The sequence below is a fragment of the Triturus cristatus genome, chromosome 3_1 (assembly GCF_964204655.1).
Source record: "Triturus cristatus chromosome 3_1, aTriCri1.1, whole genome shotgun sequence".
Classification (NCBI taxonomy): Eukaryota; Metazoa; Chordata; class Amphibia; order Caudata; family Salamandridae; genus Triturus; species Triturus cristatus.
The window spans coordinates 296,069,989-296,093,304 of record NC_140583.1 but is presented as its reverse complement, the minus strand read 5'-3'; the positions used below and the strand labels follow the sequence as shown (position 1 = coordinate 296,093,304).

The 23,316-nt window shown below is 44.3% G+C and overlaps 1 protein-coding gene across 1 annotated transcript in view; it reads left to right on the top strand.

Moving 5' to 3' along the window:
* The window catches only part of BBS4 (Bardet-Biedl syndrome 4), a 532,628-nt gene that overhangs the window by 320,018 nt on the left and 189,294 nt on the right, over positions 1-23,316 (top strand). Inside the window, exon 8 of the mRNA XM_085643924.1 lies at positions 3,490-3,617. Within this exon, the coding sequence (XP_085500050.1) occupies positions 3,490-3,617 (128 nt within the window). The remainder of the gene's footprint in view (positions 1-3,489; positions 3,618-23,316) is intronic.

The window sequence follows — 23,316 nt, the reverse complement described above, 5'->3', positions numbered from 1 at the left end:
ATTTGTTAATGCTTATTTCATGGAGCTCCCAAGTATTGTGACCACTGACTGCGTCCAGAGTAAAATCTGCTTTCAAATAATTAAAAGGAAATCAAGAGTGTACGACCGTTTGCTTCCAGGTTATTGAAAATTGCTAAATTGAAATAATTTTTGATCGAAAAGAACATTTATACGAAAAACAATCAATACATTTAGAATGATTATGTGAGATAAGGTAGGGACATTATAGGGGCATGCCACAGGTCTGAAGGAGGTGGTAATATATAATGGGTTAGAAAGGATTTCATCTAGGACGTGTGAGTGGGCAATCTTGTTGCAGTAGCACCAGTCACAAGAATTCTACAGTGGTTGGCTCTCAAGGTAGTTACATTGCAATGATGGGTGCAAAGAGGCCTGAAAGGATTACTGACACTTTTGGTCTCTGCAAACACAGTGTTGAAAGCAGCGTGGAAGGAAGCCCTTCGGAGGATGAGTGGCATTCAAGGCTGATTGGTTTTGTGGAAAGATGAATGGGCAATGATGTGGAGGTAGTGTACCAGGGATCTCGTATAGTTAATGGCAAATTGATTGTGGATGATGATTTGTTGGTTGAGAGATTAGTTGATGGAAAGAAACCATGCCAGAAAAATGGAATGACCGAACCTCGTCAAAGGCTTGTGGCAGATTGTTGTAGCCATATAAGGGCAGGGAAGTGAAACTTGTAATGAGAGAGTCTCTTGTGCAAAGAGTATCTATCTACTGAAGATACGCAGTCCAACTTTGGTGGCCATAAAGTATCTCACGTTGCCTTGTGGAAAAAGTTGGCTTTGACCTCATGTGTCCATTCAGCAAAGATTGTGTTTCCTCACTGCCACTGTGGTGACAACAGTAAAAGATAAACCTCTGCTTCCTGAAGTCTGGTGCATGTTTTGCAGGACCTTCGGCTTCATGGACCCTCTGTGGTGAACAAATCGAAACTATGCTGGCCTTGGACAATGTCGGGACATTCACACTTCTTGTTGAAGTCCTAAACCCCCGACTCCTCACAACTGCTCATCCCTAGTCACAATGCCACAAAACAAATGGCAAATTGTGAAAAGGACATAAGGATGAGCATGTAGCGGGTTAGGGGACTCCTGCCTGCTTCCTGTGACGCAGGGTGACTGCAATTAACTGTGTCTACTTTGTGAATGCTTCATGCCTGCCTTTTCCGTTCACTAAATCATTTCTATGCTTCGCAACCGCAATAGTGATCACAAAGTATTTGTGCATTGCTGTGTGATTTAGTTGGAGTGAGAAGCATCTCCTGTGATTTTTTTCTGGGTTATCTGTACCTATGTTTCCCCTATTTGCTTTTTTGGACACTACAAACGATAGTGGGTTTAAACTCTCCTCTTCGCTGACCTATAAGGTAGGCAGAATCCAGCAGGTTGGTCTGTGCCTTTATGCGCTTGTCACTTCCAAATGCTTTCAGATTGAATGGTGTATTTTTGACTTTTTGTAGATTTATATACGGCAGAGACTAAGTAATTGATCATTTCCAAGGACTTTACATAATGCAGAAATAAGTCATGGACATACATTTAAAGACAATGTAGTAACTATTCATAAACTACTGTATGGACATAGAGAGTTTTTCAGAGAGCAAAAAGGATGATGCTTGTGATGCTATTTACATAGTTACTCTTAGATGAAGGGAGGATCTCTAATCTCGATTGGTGTTGATGATTATGACAAATGGATTTGGCCAAGGAATCATTTACAAGTATTTTTTTCATCCCTCTCTTGAAGAACTTGAGCGATTATGGGTACTGGATGAATGCTGTGTTTTATTCTTGGTGTTTGTTTCAAGTTTGGTATTTTTAAGTTGAGCACATTTTTCAATATGGAATTTCTGTTTTTACGTAAGGATTTTAGCTTCTGCGCAGTTGTGTTAGGGTGGGGTGAAGTTTTGTACCCAATACATGCAGTTCTCAGCAGGCAGTGTTTGTCCATATGAAGCCAGTTTTTGACATTTCATTACCTAAGAGATATGAGCTGTTCTTTCAGTGTTGGAAATTAGTGTTGCCTCTAAGTTTAGGAGTACTTTTAGAGGAGTAAGACTTGAGATCTGGTGGTTCTGTAATTCAGTTCAGACAGAACTAGGGATTGTACAAGGGTTTTGAAAGCTTAATGTTGTTACTAAATGCTTTAGATAGCTAATTACACATATTTGCTGATTGGAATTTTTTAACTACGTTATTTGTGATTGCGTTGTAATAGTTTAACCCATTTTGTCTCCCAGAGATTTTTGTTGTGTGCTATTAGCAATTTGTTTCCAAAGCATTTAAGTTCAGGATCCAGTTGTGGGCATGCCCGTTGTTTGAATTCGGTTTAATAAGTAGGAATGCAGCCTAGGATGGGTTTAGTTTTTATTAAATAGCTACAAAGCCACTGACAATTTCACTTATTCTACCAACGTTCCTGCTACTGCTGCTCTCTGGCTGACAGCCATGGCTCCTTTACCTCCCAAAGAGACAGACATCTCACTCCTCTATGCTACACATCTATTTGTCTGGCAATGCTGACTTCTGTCAGACTGTCGTTCTGCAGTTTTTTGGGCCTCAATAGCAGTCTTGATGTATGTTTACTGAGCAACTCTTTTGGTCTTTACAAGTCTCCCCTAAACCTTTCAAGCAAGCAAACTGTTTTAAGCGCACATAATTGAGGGTTGTGGAGGATACTCTGTTTTGGCACTGCAACTCCCACAGCGTCTCTAAAGCGCATGTCAAGTTTGTGTTTGAAAGGAGTAAAGCTGTAAAAGTGGCTGAATCAAGTTGGTGGAAAGGTTGTGCAGTTCAAGCGAGCTTGCTCCTTGGCTCACAAGGCCAGTTTATATTCCCACACAGTGGCAGCTGGTGTGAACCCAATCAGCTATTCAGAAATTGTGCATCATTTCAGATTTTGGTGGTAACCACTCAACTCCTGCGCATCTTCCTTCAGGTAGAGTGCAGACCCATTATGGCAAACATCCTATAAAGTTCACTGTGTCTTCGACTCTGTGGTAATTGTTGGTAGTCCATAATGTGTGCAGGGAATGTGTATCTTCCTCACAGATAGTCCCTCAGCCATCAAGACCGTTGTGGGGGCTTTGGATGTCTTTCCAAAGTTGACCACAGGATATGGGGTGCAGGGCAGGATACACGCTAAGTACTTTTGTTTATCTGAGAATAATGGCTATGCCCTTAGCCACATCTTTTGTTACTATGGTGCAGTCCATCGTTTGTTTTGTTTTTGTGCTCTGCCTGAGCAATTAAAATTGACACTGCCCACCTGTTGAGTCACAATTCTTTCAGAAAATAAGACCAAAATCATCCACACATGGGCCTAAATAGATTTTAATTAATGTATGTTTGGGTTGTAATGTGTGCATTAAAGGTTTGTTTGGTTGGGAATAGGACTGTATTTGGAAAGTATTTAGTGGTTTAATCACATCTCCTATTTCTGCTTGATTCCCCTTTCTTTTGACAGGCAAAAGAGCAGCTAAATATGGCTCTGCAGCTCAGCAGACATGACATGAGCTCCGTGATGCTCGGTAGGATCCATCTCTTGGAGGGGGACATGGACCTGGCTATCGAGGTGTACAAGAAAGCTGTTGAGTAAGAAGGTTTTGTTTGTATCCTAGCATTGTTGCAACATGTAAAGGGGGCTGTGGGATATTTATTAAAGTGTTGCATTAATTTCAATTATCCAGGATAAGAAATTATCTAATACTACATGTTCATTTCTGTCAGAAGAACAATGGCACATTAAAAGAGTTACTGATTGTCTTTGCAAGACTTTAGAAAGCATTTCACACTGAAGAACCAACTATACAGTAAAATATGCTTATCTGACGGCAGCATTACACTGCAAATTCCAGTCATATAATACAGGGTGCTTTCTGAAATTGATAAAAGATATTTAAAAAAAACTTTTCTTTTTATATACCGGTTGCTTTCTGATTCTCAGTCTTTCAGTTATTGGGAACTGTATTTTCATCAATGCTTTTTAATGGCAGTACATTTCAAAATAAGGAACATAAATAGTTATAAGGAACATAAATACTTAAAAAATAAACCTATACTACAGAGCACATGAAAATGTTCTCAAAAGTACTATATTTCATAGGTTCTATTTCCTCTGTGCTAGGTGTAAAGCCACATTTTAAAAACAATGATTGGAAGAACAACTGCCTTGCTTTTAAAAATCAGATACAGTCTAATAGCACTGGCTCACTGCAACATTTAGACAGCAGTGCGCACAAATACAGTCGATTAAATCAATACAAGGATGGCGAATAACTGGGTATTCGCCATCCTTGATGGCGAATACCTAGGTATTCGCCATCAAGGATTAACCCCTATCCACCATTTCACAATAGCATTCTTCATAAGAGGATTGAGAAGCATTATGATGCCACTTATCTCTTACATTTTGAATATCATGAAACAATCATGATATTCATTATCTGAACATTTGGAGCTCTCAAGAATTTATGCTTAAACAGCTGAACCCCAGCTAAGCACAAAAGTGGTATTTTATCCTTTTGCAAATGTTTATTATTTAGAAGGAAAATAATTGATTATCCTTTAGCAGTTAGATCCCAGAAACCTATTCTTCGTTTCAGCCTTAATATGAGAACAATACCAGATTGTGAGAGTTCAGAATCTCTCCTGGGAACATAACCTTGTAAACATGTGGTATTGAATCTGCCACTTAGAACCAGAATCTTCATTCTTATAACCGAGTTGGGAGTAATTTTCCTTTCATAGCTCTCAAGAAAGGTGACAAGAAGAAACCTCCCAAAAGACTATTGCACTTTATCAACCCTTCCAAAATACTTTTACGTTTGATTTGTAATTTGTGCTAGCTTTTAGAGCATGACAAAGAATTGGTTCTGAGCAACAACTGCCAAACAATAGAGAGGCTAACAGACACTCCTCAGCCTATTGTTTACTGGAACCTTGAATTATTATTCCCCTTTAAGAGGTAGCTCAAACTGGGCCCCAGTATTTTAGTGTAAGAGCATTATAATTGAAAATAGTCCAGGTAAAATCAGATTGACTCTCTGGGTAAAGCTGAAAGCAATCGACACATTAGGTCAAAGACACCAAATAGTCCATAAAACAAAAATACCTAACATCTTTAACCTCCTTGGACCTCCAAGAGGCCTCCCCCAACACAAAGTACTGGACTAAAGTCAAACCTATGTTTTGGCTGAAGGTATTCTATTACAGTTTGCAATCAGATTATTTAATTGATTCAGCTCCAGTTTAAAAAAATCTTTGTGGCCAAGTTCCCCCCCCCCCCCCCTCATATCACCAAGAAGCGTCTGCACAGCAATGAAAAAAACGCATTGTCTAACTGTCCGCTCAGCGGTCACTGCACTCGCCCTAGTCCATTCCATCTGGACCCTCACCTTTTGTTAGTGAATCGTGTAATCATAGGGACGGTTGACCAACACCCAAAGATCAAGACCAAATCAAAAAAGGAGACCAGATAAACCGGGACTCTTGGTTGTACTCTGGTCGAGGCCACAAACTCTGACCGCAGCCCTGACCCAGTCCTACTATCTGAGGCAGAGGATCCTTCCATTTCAAACAGATTTCTCTCCTAGCAATAAGAATTAAATAAAAAATTAACCTTCTACAAGGCCTTCTTAACAACAAAGTTGATGTGCCGTTAACCCCCAAAAGAATCAGGGTTGTATTAAGTTTGATCTCGTGATCAAAGATTCCTTTAAGCGATAGTTCTACAGTGTCCCAAAAGATCTTCAAGCATGGACATTCAGCAAAAATATGAACATCGTTGGCTCCTATGCAGCCACATTTCACACACTTTGGGGAGAGGTTGAGGTGCAAACGTGGATATTTTATGCGGGGTCCAATAAAGACGATTAATAGTAAAAAAAAAAATGGTTACGCTTCAAATTGGCCAGTTTAACCGTTGAGTAAAGAGTCTTCAGAGAGCTATCCCAAATTAATTCGAAGCCCTCCTCGTTGAGGCTTCCTCTCCAGACTGCAGGCAGGGGTAATAACTTCCTCTCTTCTGCCTCTGAGAGTCCATCGTACCACCTTGTGACTTCCTTGTTCTTAGGTCTAACATCTTGAAAGAGCAACTCCAATTCAAAGTTACCACCAATATTTTGCAGACCCTCTTTGGGCTTCATACTGGGTGCCGAGAATTTCTACAATATGTCTTACATGTATAATGCTTGTTGGGCTTTTGCTCCTTTGGCACCTTGGAAATTCAATAAAAATCTGTTACCCCCAATATCCCTTTTTGATGCTACAAACCAAGAAGATAGTTGGATGAACTTAAGTTTGGACAGCTCATGATTAGTTTTAATATTCAGTACTTCCCAGGGGTGAACTCCTTCCGACAAAATTAATTCTGACCAAGTTGAGACCCCCGCCCTTCTGAGTGGAACACTGAGTGCATCTTTTAGACATTCTTGTGTTCCGGGGGAGTCCCAAACTGGAGCAAAATCATAAAAATATCCAATACCGCACCTCCTCCTAAATCCATACCAAAGATCCAAAGCAGCTCTCCGAACCTTAGGAGCACCAAATTTATATAAGAAACCCTCTGCACTTGCAGGCATTATCATTTCCCCCAAAAGATTCTCCCAAGTAGAATCACCTGTTTTACCCAAAAGCATTCAAATATTTTTAAACTGAAAGGCAACACAATACCAATTAAAATCAGGTATGGCCAATCCCCCTTTATTCAATTTACGCCTAAGATTTTTCCAAGACATCCTGGCCCCTTTCTGGGCCCAAATAAAGCTCAACACCCTCCCCTGGATTCTATTGATGTCGTTTTTGGGGAATCATAGCGGGATAGCGTTGAAAAGATAAGTTAATTTGGGAAAGATAACCATTTTTATCAGATTAATCCGTCCATAGATTGTCAACGGGAGGTTCCTCCACCTATTTAATAAACGTTCAATCTCATTGGAGATCCTAGAAAGATTCAAATGTGGGATTTTCTCGATATCTTTTACTGTTGTGATACCTAAATGTCTAAACTTAGAACTTACTTCTCTCTCTCAGTCAGTAATATTCCAACACATGACCTCAGTTTTGGCAGTGTTAACCAAATAGCCAGCGATAGAACCAAATTCCTCCAGTAGTTCTTCTACTCTTGGAACTGAAGACAAGGAATCTGCTGTATAAATGAATAAGTCATCGGCATAGAGCGCAACTTTGGAACTGTAAGACGAGCAGCTAAATGGGACCACTAAGGGATACAAACGCAACTGTTGAGCAAGAGGCTCTATAGAGATATCAGAAAGAAGGGGAGACAATGGGCACCCCTGCCGAGTGCCTCTTAGAATATTAAAACCGGAGGACAATGTGCCATTAAGAAATATCTTCGCCAAAGCCCCGGTATAAATAGCCTTAATTGTATTAATAAAGTTGGTGCCGAACCCCATCAAGCTCAAAACGTCCCAGAGATAGACCCAGCATACTCGATCATATGCCTTTGCGGCATCAAGTGCCACTACGGCAAGAGGGCAGATCACTCCCTGGCAAGATCTATCATGCCAATTAACTGCCGGTTCTGATCCTGTATAAACCTCTTAGGGATAAAGCCCTTCTGGTCAGAGTGGATAAGCTTGGGGGCGAGCTTAGACAATCTCCCCGCTAGAATGCTCATAAAGATCTTATCTGCATTAAACAGAGAGATTGGACGGTACGAGTCGGCCCTGACAGGATCCTTAGAGGGTTTTAAGATAAGGACTATTGAGGCCTCCTTCCAGGACTGGGGAACCTTACCACCCTGCCTATATATATAGTTGTACAGAGCTTCCAAAACCGATATCAGCTCATCTATCAAAAGACTATATACTTCATTTGGAAGGGCATCAGTGCCAGCAGCTTTAGCCCTCCTACCCTTACTTATGCTCAACCGAATCTCCTCCTTAGTAATTGGATCATCCAGAGCCTTACAACTTACATCTGTTAGATTGGGGAGCTGCAGCTTCCCCAACCAGCTCTTAATATACTCTGGATCAGGAGAGATTTCTTCTCGATATAAGCTGGAAAAAAGAGACAGTAAACAAGCCTGCATATACTCCTGCTTCCCTGAAGAGTCACCCATGTCATTACCAACCAGTTTTTCAATAAAGTTCCTTGACCTGTCTGTCCGAGCCTTCCAGGCAAGTAGTGCGCCTGCTTTCTCCCCTTACTCAAAATCCTGCATGGACTTAGCATCCCACTGAGCTCTACATTTTTTATCAATAAAGACCCTGTATTCCATCCTCGCATCCTCAAGTTGCTTCCGCAACCTTATCTCAACATCGGAGGTTTGCATTCCAGCTTGAAGTAGGCTGCTTCCTAATAAGCCCACTCTGCTCTCTAGGGTTTTAAGAGTTAATCGTTCAGCCCTTTTCTGAGCGGAAGACTGACTTTGCAATTCTCCTCTTAGGAAGACCTTAAAAGTATCCCAGACTAGGTCTAGGGAGGCAGATCCCAGGTTGTCCAGAAAAAACTGCCTACAAACTTGTTTTAATACCCGACCTGTCTCAGGATCAGATAAGGTAGCTCTCCTTAGAGTCCATCTAGATCCAACAGAGCTAGAATACCGAACCAAGGACAGAGTCATAGCTGCATGGTCAGAGAAATGGGCTGGTAATATATGTGTAGACGATATTTTTCCCCCCCATTGTCTTATCAACAAAGTAGTAGTCCAATCTAGAAAAGTGGCCATGTTTCTTGCTATGAAACGTGAAACCCTGCTAATACCCATCTTATATCTCCTTACGTCCAACAAACCCAAATCTAGCATGATGTTTGTTAGCGTCTTCCTAACTCGAGGAGTGTTATCATAGCGACCAATGTTGGATCTATCCTGAACAGGGTCCAGCAAGACTTTAAAATCTCCCCCCATAATGACGGGGCGGTGACCTCCATTAGATTCCATTCTAGATTGGACAAATGAGAGGGGTCGTCACTATTCGGCCCATAAAAGACCACGCATACCAATTCCACCCCGTAGTCTAAAGTGGCTATCAGCCACCTCCCAAATTTATCAGAGTTAGAGGCCTTAATAACACAACCAGCTCCTTTCCTGATTAAGATCGCAACTCCCCTACAATGTGCAGACTGTTCCGAAACCACAAAACGATCCATCCATCAACATTTGGAAAATACCTTATTGCCCTCTGGGGTATCTAAATGAGTTTCCTGTATTAGGCAGATATGAGCACCACTCTCTTCCAAATAGCTCAATGCAACATCTGTCTACGTCTACACCTAAGCCCGTTGACATTCCAGGAAAGGATTTTTAATTCATTAAACCCCCCATCTGACCTAGCAAGGGAAACCATACCCATGGACTGACAACGTAAGCCGCTTACAATATTAAGATGATAGAGGGAACATTTTTTTTTCTTTTTTTCCCCCCACTGCTCCCCACCACGTGACCCCCCCTCATCCTCCCAACCCTTCACCCTGAACCTCGGTGCCCCGTGCCCCCCCATCACCCTCCCTAGGGGAACCCCCCCCACCCCCAACTAGATTTGGCCTAAAATCTATTGGTCTCCCAGTCGGCTAAGGAAAAGAAAAACCTACATCTGGCCTCCCCTCACTTCTGCCGCCCCAGACCAGCCTCACTTTTTGCTTGCCCTCTTCTTAATTTCCTCAATCAACAAATCTGCTTCCTCCACCGAACGATGTATATACATACGGTTGTTCTACATCGTGCAGAGCGAAGCTGGAAACTTCAACTGAGCTCTTGCGCTAAGTATATTCAATTCTTCCGCCTTTTTCCCCAATTCTCACTGCCTTAGTGAAGTAGTGTGACACAGATCTGACCTAATCGAGAATGAGTAGGAACCTATTGAAAAAGACCCTTCTTTTAAAGCAAAGTACAAAACAGCCTCCTTAATAGTAAAAGTAAGGAAATTAATCAAAATTCGCCTTGGTATTTGCCTTCCAGGATTTCTTTTGCATGGATCACAATGCACTCGCTGGATTTCTTTTGAAAGATCTACATCTGATCGATTTTTTAGTGCGGTATCTTGTAGTAATTTAATCACAAAGGCCTTAATATCAGAACCTTCCGCATCCTCTGGGATATTTATAAGTCTGAGGTTATATCTCCGGCTGTGATTTTCGAGACGTTCCAAGTCCTCCCTCTTCTCCTTATTTTGACGGGATAGACAACACACCTCAATTGATTTATCAATGGTTTGCTTTAATTTAGGAACCTCTTGTTCTAAGGCCTTAGTTCTCAAAGAGACCTCCTCAAGCTTCTGCGTCAAAGCAGCACAAGACGCCTGTAGTGCGACCTGATTCTGCTCCGAAATTGTGAATCTGCTTTTCATTTCTTCTTTAAAGGCCAGAAGAACGCCCACCAGTGTTTGAGTCTGATCCCAAATCTGTGTGTAAGGGTTGACTAGCAGCAGATGTTACTGGCATAGTTTGCAAAGACTCCAACCAAACATGAAAATCTTCTCCAGATGCCCCGCTCGCGCTACTACCTCTAAGGCCTGAAATCGATTCGATGTAGGAATCGAGATTGCAGAGGAAGCAACATCATGAAGTAACTCTGTCAAAATAACCCAGGCAGGAGTTATCACATTGGGGCCTTGAGGTGCTCCACCTGGAGGTTTCATATTGGGGGGGGGGGGGTCTAGGAGCTTCAGAGGTAACCACAGCAGGAGAGGCTAAAACTTTACAGAACGACTTCAGAGAGGGGGTAACCTTAATCTTAGGTACCGCAGCCTTCTTCCCTCTGCCCTTACTTCTAGGGGATTTCCCAACCGTAATAGCAGAGGATATAACTTTTCCTGCTTTTACTCCCTCCTTGGCTAATGCCAGAGACTTGTTCCCCCCTTTTTTTGCAAGATTTAGATCGGAACCTGAACAGGGAGGGGGCAGGGGTTCCAGACCCCCTCTAGTGCGGAGGGTATATCTACACACTTTCCCAGACGTAGTAGTAAGCCTATCCTGTGGGGTTTTCCCACTCTCCATAAGCTGCAGACCTTTCTCCTGAATAGGCCTGCTTGGGCCCCTAGTAGCCCCTTCTGTAGTCCCTTCTGTTTGTGGTACAGGGTAGAACACTTCAAAATTATCCACAGAGTTACCAAATATCATAGCTTGTTCTCTAATAATTCTACCCAACTTGCTAAAAGTATTGCCGTGTGCTGTACACTCCCCTAATGGAGAGGTCATACCGCCATCCCATCTGAAGGCACAGATCCAACCGGCATACTTCTGAAAGTCCGGTCCATCCAAAATGTCCCTACAGGTGCTGACTCTTCCACCACTGCCCCAGGAACTGAACCGGGCAACCTCCCTGTCACAGGAAACCTATTGTCCAGTCTTCCCCTGCCGGAGTTTCGTCCAGCAGCAGGAGGGCAGACTCGTGTCTGTGGCTGGCAGCATCCATTTTGTGATGCCAGGGTCAAGAAAGCTGGGACCGGGTGTACCGGTGTTGTCATATTTCTCCCTCTCGGAGTGTGGAATCATACCTCCCACACCAGCTACTGGTCTGGAGGTATGATTCCAAGGTGTTTGACACCAAACACAACATGTTTCCATGCAGCCGTTTTAAAGTTAGCATTTATCGCAAGGTTATAATGCACTTAAGTATATATGGTTGGCTGCATCACAAACAACCCTGGAATATAGGTTCTGAAGGCTGCAGAGGGGCTCATGCAGGTGCACCCTTTTCACATAAAGCCCAGCACCCTGCCTTCAGGATTGATGAGGCCTGCCATAGGGTTGACTGATAGGTTTATATGTTCAGTGATATGGAGTAGATATAGTGAACCTACATCTAAGTAAGGGGTGCATGCACCACCTTACACAGGCTGCAGTAGCAGACCTGTTGTGTCATTTTGAATGGTCTCCCTTGGGAGGCATAATACATGCTGCAGCCCCTGAGAGGCCTCTGTGGTACCTATACCCTGGGCACATAGTATACCATATACTAGGGACTGATAAGGGTACCCCAGAATCCAATCTGGAGTGTACCTAAAGTACACAAACAATCAATTTAGGGAGAAAGCAGATAGACTGGGGTCCTGATTAGCAGGATCCCAGTCAGACTAAGTCGAAAAACAGCAAAACACCAGGAAAAAAGTGGGGGTAACCATGCAGTCAGATTCCACCTTCCTACATATGTAGAAAAAAAATATTGCTTTCTCCTGTGAAATGCCATGCATACTATGCATTTTGATGCTAAATGTGGTGATATGAAAATATAATAAATCCGAGTAAGCTCTGTTCCATGATTTACAGTTTTACATGAAGGTAATCTTCTTTGAAGTATCCATTTAAATAAATCAGCTGTTTTTCAAACAGTATCTTCCCCAATGTTTATTTTTCAGCGCTTTTACATGAAGAATATTTTCCTTGAGGATTATTGAAAGATATTAAAACTACTCTAAAATAGCCTCCGCTATATCAACTTTTTGTAAATCTCATTTCTGATTGAAGCCACTACCCAAAATTCATTTTGCATCTGAATTTTTTTCACATTCCTTTCAAACTTTTCCGCAAATCAACAAGATCCTATACATTGGAGTCACAACTATGAAGAACTCAACGCTTACATTCCCAGGTGAAGATAAGCGCGAAGGGATGGGCCCATTGGTATTTAATTTTTAGTTCATGTAGCTTATCTGTGACTGGTTTGAAGTCCTTGCGCCTACAAAGGGAAACGGGGGCAATGTCCAGTAAGATCTGGATCGAGTGACCATTGTAGGATAAGTCCGTGGCTCCATGCACCTTCTGGGGAATGGCCTCTTTCTCCACAAAAAAGTGGACTCATGTGAGAATGTCCGGGACAAAGTCGGGATGCCCTCTGGGACCGGGGGCCAGGTGGGCCCTATCGAGGGCCGGGGGGGGAGGCGTCATCATCTGCTACATGATATCTTGGCACTCTGCTCATCGGGGAATCTCCCTGATGCGGAGATTATTACATTGGCTTCGATTTTCGAGGTCCTCCTGCTTGAGCTGTAGGTCTTCGAGTTCCACCATTCTGCGCCAGAGACTCTTGTGGTCTTCCGCCCTTGCGTCCATCGTGCGTTCCCGGTCGTCCACACGTCCTCTGATCTCTGTAACGTCTCGTCAGATTTCCTGTAGGCAGGATTTGGAGTCTCATTTGAGCGATTCAATTTTCATCCTTGATTTCCTGGAGGAATGAACTCATAAAAGCTTGCGTGATCGGAGCTGTGGATGGATCCCCACAAGCTGCAGCCCCCTGGTGATCAGCTGCGGATAATGTTGGGGGATTGAATTTCAGCCACAACGAGGCTACAGGGCTAATCTTTGCCGGGTTGGGGCTGGGTCTTTGCCTGTCTTAGAGCGAGGCATGATCAGGGGGAGAGTCCCAGCAGTCCGCAGGCCTTACCAGAAAGGCGCAGCGCAGGTGCAGACCTCCGCTGTGAAGGATAGGGCCCTCTTGATGTCAAAAAGATGTAAGCAGCTCCGCAGCAAGGAGGGGCGGCAGGCAGTGGGGAGTTGCTACAGAGTGGTTCCAAGGCTCTGGATTTGACCGGTCAGTTCCACCAGCCGACTCGATCAGCAGAGCTCTCCAAGGGTCCCCACACCAGAGAGGAGCGGGCTCGCCCAATCATGGGGATGGGCAGCAGAGTGCCATGGGAGAAGCAATAGGTGAGAGTTAGTTTAGCTGCAGGGTCCCCTCCTACGAAGCTGAAACCGTTGGGAACATAGACCAGCACTACGCCTCTGCCTGGTGGTGAGCTGGGAAGTGGGGGATCAGGTACTTTCAGATGGCCAGGTTTGAGTTTAGACAGTGCGAGGAGATCTAGATTAGGCAGAGAGAGCTTTCCCTCCAGATTCAAGGATCACACGCCAGACGCCCCCACCGCAGGTCAGCAGCTCAGCAGCTCAGCACCAGCTCCGAGGGACGGAAGGCTTCCGACAGCGCCTCCAGGAACTAGACAAGCAATCTGCTTTGGGACCCACAGCAGTGGATCTGGACACCTTAGCCCCACAGTCAGGCACCCCAGAGCAGACCCACAGCATGTCTCCAGGGCAATGGAGGGGGCTATCCTAAGTGGTTAGAGGATGCCTATGGTACAAATATCTGGAGAGGGGTGAGGAGTGCACGATCCCCGCAGCCGGTCTCCCCAGTCCGCAAGGCAAGTGAAATGAGGTTCCACTATACTGTTCAGCTGGCCCAAGTGCGCCTGGCCTGTGTTCAAGTGTCTCTGCTCACTAACGGGCTCCCAGAGAGTTCAGGAAAAGCGGGATCCTAGGCGCCAAGCAGAGCCAATGTAAGCCCCACTAAAGGGGTTGGGACAGAGAAGGGGACCCCCACTGCATGAACCCCACAGCCGTTTTCTCTCACCTTATGTCTTGTGAAGAGGGCTGGCAGCGTCAGTGAGGCCGGCGAGTCCCGACTGGGTCCGGATCTCCGTGGGAAGCAGCGAAAGCCACAAAACAACACTCCTTAGGTGCGCTGTTCTCCCTCCAGCACGATGAGTTAGAGGTGGCGCCCTGGGTCAGAGGCGGGTCCTGGGCTGCCGCTGCCCCGCAGCAGGAGGTAATAGAGAGGGAGGCCCAGACTCCCCACTGACCCTGAAGAGCGGCCCCAGGCGCTGCAGTGCTTCTACCTCCGGGCACGAGGGCTCCCTCCGCACAGGCCACGGTGCCGATCAGAACCACCCCAGGCTGTCTCCTTCCATGCGCTAGGCCAATTCAAAAGCAATGCAGAAGATCAGGGGGCCTGCGACATCCGCCAAGGCAAAGTCCAATGTGAGCAAGGGCGGATCCCCTGCCGCACCCCCGCAATGTCAGCAGCAGGGCGGCGAGGTCCACGGGCCCGCAAGTCTCCGCCTCAACTGCACAGGCCTCTGTGCCCCAGGAGACAGGCCCGGCGCTGGGCCGCGTGGACCCCGAGTCTGGCTCAGTAGCAGGCAGATGGATCTCCCGAGCCGATAGCAGTGCCGGGGGAATCCCAGACTTCCAGGAAGTCCGGGGCCAGTCCCGAAGACAGGGGTGATGCCAGACGGCCCAGAACGAGGACAGAGGGGCCAAGTCTCCCTACGTGACCTTTCCCGCCAGGTCTAAGATGGCAGCCACAGGAGCTGAGGCACGTCTGTTACCGGTCACCAGACGGGCCCCTACAGCCCCATGGTCATCCCTCAGGCCAGCCGTAGGTGTCCCGTGATGTCCGGGCAAAGTGTCTCAGTTGCTGTGTCCCTGGTATAAGTTGAAGCAGGCCGCGTAGGAGCGGAGACCCAGCAGGACATGTCTCACTCCATTCGTGGCTTGGCCACACCCACCCATAAGTGTTACCTACATGGTGCAGCAGGACTTCACTTACAGAAGTTTGCTTGGTCCACGGTACCATGGAGGTGCTGCAGCTCCTGCGGGAGTTCTGCGGTACCTCACGGGAGCTCCCATTGGAAATACTGCTGTACCTGAAGGATAATTTCTTTTTGGCCGCTGGGGGGAAGAGGGTGGTCCCTTTGAGTCCTCCCTCCCCTCCACACACACAAGTGCCAGGGGGTCCGAGTATCCTTACTAATGTACCCGATAGCTTGTTTCCAAATCATACTTTTAGGCATTTAGACATTGACACTGCCGAAGCTTACCACCCCTGGGACTCCCTGGTCAGGCCCACCATCTATGACCGCTATCACTCACTCACCAGCTATGCCGTTAACCCTCCAGTCATCTCTTTAAACACCGTCCCAAACGCCTATCACCATTGCATCGTGATCTCCACTTTACCCAAATGACCAGTTCTGGGTCAATGAACAGGCTTATGTTGACTGGTGACTCTGTGTGTCCGCTTGCTAATTCAATTTTCCCAACAAAAGCTGATTTTTACTGCAGTTTAGCTGACTATGGAGCTCTCTGCATGGGTTTCAAGTGCCCTTGATGTCCTATTTTATTCATGGTGGTCCTCCTCTGATGTCTGCCCTAGTAGGCATCCTTCACTGGACAGACTAAAGCAACACATGCACAGCAGGGTTGATACTGCTGCTTTGGTCCCAACTTTTATCTCTTTGTTTCTGTTTCTCTTAACCTGTCTCCATACAAGTCCTTATCCAGCAACCTCCACCACGCCGTACACATAATGCTCAATGGATTACACCTTACACTCATCCACCCGACACCTGCTCTCCTCTACCCCCAAACTGCCCTTTACTTGCCACACCTCTAGCAAGCCAGACTTTCCTACACCAGCTCTTCATTAGCTCTCCTGTTTGTCTCACACTGAATGTCATCTACCCAGCTGAGCAAATGCTTCTAGCACCTCATAGCAAAGGTTGCTAGCATTTTGGTTTCTTAATGGCCAATCACTAATCCCCAAGACCTGTCATTGCCACCAAAACATTTCTCCTTAGCTTGCACACTAATTGCAGCCACATAAATTGTCACTACAGTATCCATCAGGAAATCTCACTTTCCTTCATACCTAGAGGGGTCATTCATCTTTTTTTATTTTTTTGTAAACTTGTTTTTATTGGCATTTGTAGTTTACGAAAAACATGGTACGTTAGGTCATATTTGAATTACTTGCATTTTTGCATTTTATAACATTATACAATGTTAATTACACGATAAATGGACATAAATCCTGCCATTGGTAAGGTCTAGCATCAAACAATTTCTACTGGGAACTGGGATACAGAACTGGAGGGGAGTATTCATGGGATCCTAGGAACTAATGTTGAGTGGGGTATCGGGGCGATATGCGCTCCACTAAGTAGAGTATCTGTATGTCCCTGGGAGTGGTGGGGAAATCAGGTCGGCCTGGCTCCGGCCGTAGAGGGGTCACTCATCTTTGAAGTGAAATTTGCCACTGGTCTAATGATAACCGTTCCTTGGGATATTTCAAATGCAATAGAAAGTCTTAACTCACTAATGAATATTGAATTCAAACTTAAACAAAGCAATGGTTGGCATCTCCAAAAAAACGGTGAGCTCTAATCATTGCAGTAGGAATCCAGAAAAGTAAATAGAAAGATCATATATGTGGAAAGACTGGGACATTGAAGCATAAGTTGGAACAGCATATAAAAATGTTACTTATGTGGAACTGTACATTATCATCCAGACCAAACTCACAGGACAACTGAATTTGTTGACACCAAATCAAATATTCTATTCCTATAGGCTGGATTGGAAGCTGTCTGAAAAATAAAGATTTATCCTCTACTTACTGTGACCCCACAAAGAACTACTGCACATGTTTTACTCCTGCCAGAGACTTAAGCATGCCACATTTTCTGCTGCATACTCTAGTGAACGGCACTCCTCCACAGCTTTATCTGAACTAAAATTTCAACCGCTGCAAGAATATTCTAAGGACAGAGCTGATAAAGAACATGTTGTGTGACCTTTCTTTTGATCCCTGAGCTTCTTTTTCTGGTCATTTCTCCATTCTTGAATGACATGGAGCTCTCTTTTCATGTCTGGAGAGTATGGGCCCAGAGGGAATAATTGATACCTTTTCTTTTGTTGAAGTACTTCTGCCATTGGAAGGAGGGAAAACTCTAAGTAAAGCGCAGAAGTCCCTCTTTAATTTAAGTCCTATCCGGACTGTGGGGCCAAAGCGGTCTTTTCAGATGAATCTCAGGTTCCGCAAATTTACGCCTTGCACTTTAATGATGTTTACATGTTGCTGAATGACCAGCCTCCTTGTCAGCAGCTACCCAATTTGTGTATGGGCCCAAATAATTCTTTTGACCCCCTTTGAGAATCCTGCACTCATTCCTCCCCTTCCCCCCCTGGCTGCAGCGGGTCCGCTTCATCCTGCGACCCTTATCCTGCCCTTACTTCCTCCTCCCCCACGCAGGTGGGTAACAAGCTATCCCAATTTATGCTGTGTTGTCCACAATTGTATTGTCTTTTCTACATCCCACGTTGAGCTGCTGCAGGAAGCAAAAGACCAAGTTTTCTAAGGTCACGAGTATGAAGCAGAGAAAGGGAATTTTGAAGCCCAGAGAAAACAGATTAATCTGGTTTATCTCTTGGGATTAAAAAAACAAGGGCAGTCTGGGAAGCCTCAGGTGGCCAGCAGGATGTCCAAGCGTGTGAGGAGCCAACATGTGCATAAGTGGTATCTGGGATGATGGAGTTGTGGCATAGAATGTGTCCTGCGACATGCTGCTTTAACAAAATATTATTCTTCATGTATATTAATACATAGCAATGTCAGTGCCTGCAGTTCAAAGGTGTGGAACAGCCTTAATATACAGGTGAGTAGCCTGAAGCCTTCAACCAAATTGACTTAACAGCCAATCAGCTCCTGAAGATTACCAGTTCCACCAGTGTGGAACAGTAAAGAGGGTCTATAAAAATTCCTTAACCATTGACGTAATTTAGGAGTCATCAGGGGATGCAACTACCCATTGCAAACCCTGGCAGTGCCTTTCCAACCCCCAGCCTAGGAGGTGGCAAAATCAGTGCTTAGAGCACAGGGATGGCTCGCCCTTGTGGGCTTTGCCCTTCTTGTTTTCTGCCCTCTTTTATTATATTAGTAGGGAATTACAGTCTATTATCCACAATTAGTGTAATAAATAATGGAGCAACAGGAGCTAGAACTGGAACTTAGCTGACAGAAGAGCTAAGTAAAAGAATATATTTGTAAATCTATGTTGTGTGCCTGCTTGCGGAGGAGAATGTGCTTGTATGAGACAGAGCAATGTGTGTTTGAGTATGTGTGTTGTGTTTGTGAACAGGTGTGAGTGAAAGTGCGTAAGTGAGAGTTAACATGGATGAGTCTGAGAAGAGAGAACTAGAGTAACAGCACTCGAGTGAGTGACGGCTGCTGTGTTTTTTCAGTTTTAAAAAAAATGCTTCTTCCATTACTGACACTTTTGTTGGTAGAGCCGATTCTGCTACACCGTCCCCACTTGTACCTCCCTCAGCTGATAATTTTAACTTTGTTCCGTGAAACGTTGCCGGGTTGACTGTTCAGCTAAACAATACTAAGTGGGCTATTTTTATCTGTGGGTATGATTTGCTTTGCCTTAAGCACACTCACCATATACATGGCTATTTTTCACGCCCTAATCAATGCATACTGAAGGGAGGTTTGCTTACTTCAGTTTCAGTTGCATTTAAAGGGAAAACTAATTGGTCCTTTTTCAACTGTTTTGGTTCAGGGAAAATCGACTCATTTCCTACTGATTAATTTTTGCAACAACTTTGTTTCCTTTAATACTGACATGATAACATCACTGACTAGGGTCTTGGAATCTTTCATGATAGTCACTATTCTGATGTTCCTGTAGTGTGGGTGAATTTAATATTTGTTTGTCTATCTCTCCCTCTCACCTCCTGTGAACTGTTGAGTCCCCATGGTGAGGTGCTGAGACATTATATCCATACTACCTATGATGATGTTGTAAATTTACTAATAACTTGCATTTTGCCTCTGACACAGCTCCTAATCATGTTCCACAAAAACAACTTTTATTGAAAGGGGTTGCCATTGAGTTATTGATTTTATCTTATTTACAGCGGATATCACTGGTATTATTTCTGATTACAAGATACACGAAAATGAACCACAATTTTCTTGTGGGCTGCTTAAGCTGGGGTGGCGATTTTGCATTAAAATCCACTTTTTCTAAAGGGTTTAATTTGAATCAAGCGCATAAGTCTACCCTGTTAGGTGAGCTTGTTTCAGGCTATTCTGCTATTGCCATGCCCTGGTTGAACTGTAACACAGAGGTTTAAGATGTTAGATACTATGGGTTTCTTTGGAGATCTTTTAAGGTTCCTTTGAAGGTTCCAATGCAACCTCTAAAGTAGAAAGTAGCAAGATGGTTTGACTTGCATTGTTAATAGGCTCATAGCAGCATTCTAACTGTGTTGAAATTAGGACCTAGTGTCTGCAAGGTGCCAACATAGATTTGCATATAAAAAAGCTCTCACACATAGGAAAAAGCAGATGAGAGAGGATGCTCATGGCTAGAGCTGTGAAGAATAAATGCACCTCTTAGCAGATTATCAATTGCCTTTTTTTACATAGAAAAATTTGCCCAATGCTGCTTGAGTCCGTGATCTAGCCCATAAATGGGTGGCTCATTTTACGAAGGTGTACAGTTGTTTTTCTTCTCATTCAGAGCCTATCGGCTGAAATATTGTTCCCACAATAGATAGTCAATTCAATTTCAAAAACTTTATTGCGACAATTAAGTCATGAAAGTATCAACATCATCATCTTGCATAATTACAATAAGAACAAACCATAATAATCAATAACATTTGTGCTTATGTGCCTAGGGAAATAATATACTCTACATTTTATAAACATGATAATATTACCTATACATCTATACATCCAGAAAGAGAAGAAAAAAAAAAAAACATTTCAATCTTCTCAATATTAGTTAATCCTCATCTTATAAAAGCAATCTGGACCACAAAAGGTCCTTAACTGGGTGTATATTATTTATTAATCGGTGCCTAGTCAGATAAATTAGAGGGCCTGTTCGATGGACTCTTTGTTATTAATCTGTCTAGATCGTATTATCCAGGCCCACTTTAAGTATTTCGCCATTGCTATAGCAATTTTCGGGCTCGGGTCTGAGCACAGAATTCTTAGAGCCTCCTCGTGCCTTCGGGATCCTATTTGCCGACAGACGGGTAGTACCCATTTTTTCCGCGGCTGGACATACAGGGGAAAAAAAACCACAAAATGGTTCAAAGTTTCAGTCATGTCCCCACACTTTGGGCACTTATCCTGGGATCCTTTGCCCCACTTGGATGTAAATATACGGATTGGAAGAGTTCCTATCCTAAACTGAAAGTAGAGCTTACGATCGCATGGTACTTCGATCAAACCCCAGTACAATTCCTGTCTGGGGAAGACCTTAAGATCTAAGAATCTAGCCGTGAGATGAGATGTACTCCCCTTCACAGATGATTCCAACCCGATCATTTCCCAATATTTTACCTTTACAATTTCTTTTGAGGGAAAGACCGCGTTTAAGGGGTCATCCCACAGATTTCTCCAACCCAGTTTATATAGTAACATTTTTAAAGATCTCAACCAATCAATTTTTAAAAAGGGGTCTTTTTCCATAATTTCCTTTAAGCCCAAAGCGTAATGATTAAGCTTCTCTGTTGTCCATATCCTGCGCCAATACAGCAGAGGACGCAAGTTGGCTGTGTCTGATACGGTTTTCAGACCAAGGTCCCAGAAGAGGGGCAGTAAAGGAGTACTTTGTGGCACTCCAACAATCTTCCGGATAAACTCGCTCTCCACAACATTCAAGCGTTTTGAGTTATTACCATGCCCCCTTAGCTCAGACCCATATAGAGACGAGCTACGGATCTTCATTGTATAAATCTCTAGAAGTGGGCCAATTGGTTGTGTCTGCGAGCTTTTAAATCTTTTTAAAAGGAAGCCTGTCTGCTGTTGGAACTTCAGTATTGATAAGTCCATTTGGCTTTTCCAACTCATATTCTTTTGCAGCGTAACTCCCAAATAAGTAAAAGCCTCAACCTGTTCCAGAGGCGAGCCATTCATAAGAATTACTCCTTTAAAAGGTTTATGTGACCTGCATGGTTTAGGGCCATTAAGGACCATAAATTTAGTTTTGGCAACATTTATTTCCAGGCCTCGCAGCAGGCAGAACTCTTCAAAGCGCTGGAGAGTAAGCTGCAGGCCACTCGGGGTTTTGGAGATCAGCAGCATGTCATCCGCGAACATGAGGACTGGAACACGAGAACCAGCCATGGCCGGTGCATCAGAGGGGGCCCGGGACAGGAACTCGGCCACCCCATTCACGAAGAGGGAGAACAGGGTCGGTGCCAAGACACAACCCTGCCGAACTCCTCGCTCAACGGGGAATGGCTTCGTAACCTCGCCCTGCCGACCCCACCGGACCCTCGCAAAATTGTCCTCATGCAAGCGGACTACTAGTGTCACCAGCTCCGGTGCCATACCCAACTCCTCCAGTACTCGCCACAGCTTATCACGGGGCACTATATCGAAGGCTGTCCGCAGATCAACGAACACTGCGTACAAAACCCCCCCCTCAAGGACCACTGTCCTCCAATATAGGACCATAAATCTAAAGACCTGATCTATGGTACTGGTCTTAGGGCGAAACCCAGCCTGGAGAGGGCTCAGGATGTTGCTAGCCTCCATCCAGGTCTGGATTTTGCCCAAGACCAGACGTCCCATAATTTTTTGCATAGCGTCAATCAGACTAATCGGCCTATAGTTGCTAGCCAACGATTTGTCCCCTTTTTTATATATTGGGACAATTTCAGCACCTTTCCAGGAAGGAGGGATGGCCATTCCCTGAGCTATGGCATTAGCTATAAAGGTAATGTATTGACGCCATCTTTGCCTATCGTGCAAAAATACGTCAGCAGGGATGCAGTCCATTCCTGGTGCACATCCTTGTGCTATCGTATCCATGGCCCTATCAACCTCCTCAGGGCTAAAAACAAAGTTGTTAAAAAACACCATTCCCTGAGAGGTCATACTTGCTTCCTCAGTGCCCTTTGCATATTGCGACTTAAAAAATTCTACCCAGGAGTTCTGAGGGACATGGTTGTGTGGGCTATCAGTAATCTCACCCCTCTTCCATTTAAATATGTCCCAAAACTTTTTCTGGTTTTTATTGATACATGCTGCCTTGAGCTCTTGCCACTCGCTCTCTTCCCTCTCTTTTTTTGCTTTCCATTGGGTTCTTCTGTAAATACTACGTGCTAATTTGATCTTACTTGGGTCTTTTGTTTTAAGGGCAACGCCCAATTCTCCGCGAGCTTGTTTGCAGGGGGCGTTAAACCATTCCTCCTGCTTACTTCTAAAAACCTGATTCACTGAGAAAGGTCTACAAAAGTAAGATTTAAGTTTAACAAATAAGTTTTCGTGTGCTTTCTCAGTTATAGCTAAAAGTTGGCTTGGAGTACCACCAACCATCATTAAAGTTAACGCTTCTTCAACATCAGACGCAATACTATCTAATAGATCTGGATGCTCTGCTACTTTATGCCACTTAAGGGGGCGCTCATCATTTGTTAAGGTGGCTACTGGTCCTGTCACGTCGGGAGCACAAATTGTTCTATCTCCCAAACCCAAATTAAAAACAGCAACCAATGGGTTGTGATCACTTTCAATTCGAGGCTTGACCACCATATCCACTAGGGTGTGCCACAACCTCAAGTGAACTAAGAGGTAATCAATGTTACTTGCCCTGATACCATTATCATATGTTTTGCTACTCTTCCTGTCGGATACAGTTCTGCCATTGGCTGCGCTTAATTGATTGCCCAGGCAAAACCCTTTAAAAAACAAAGCCGCCTCTGTCCACTTACTAACGGGCTTTGTCTCAAGCTGAGGAACACCCCA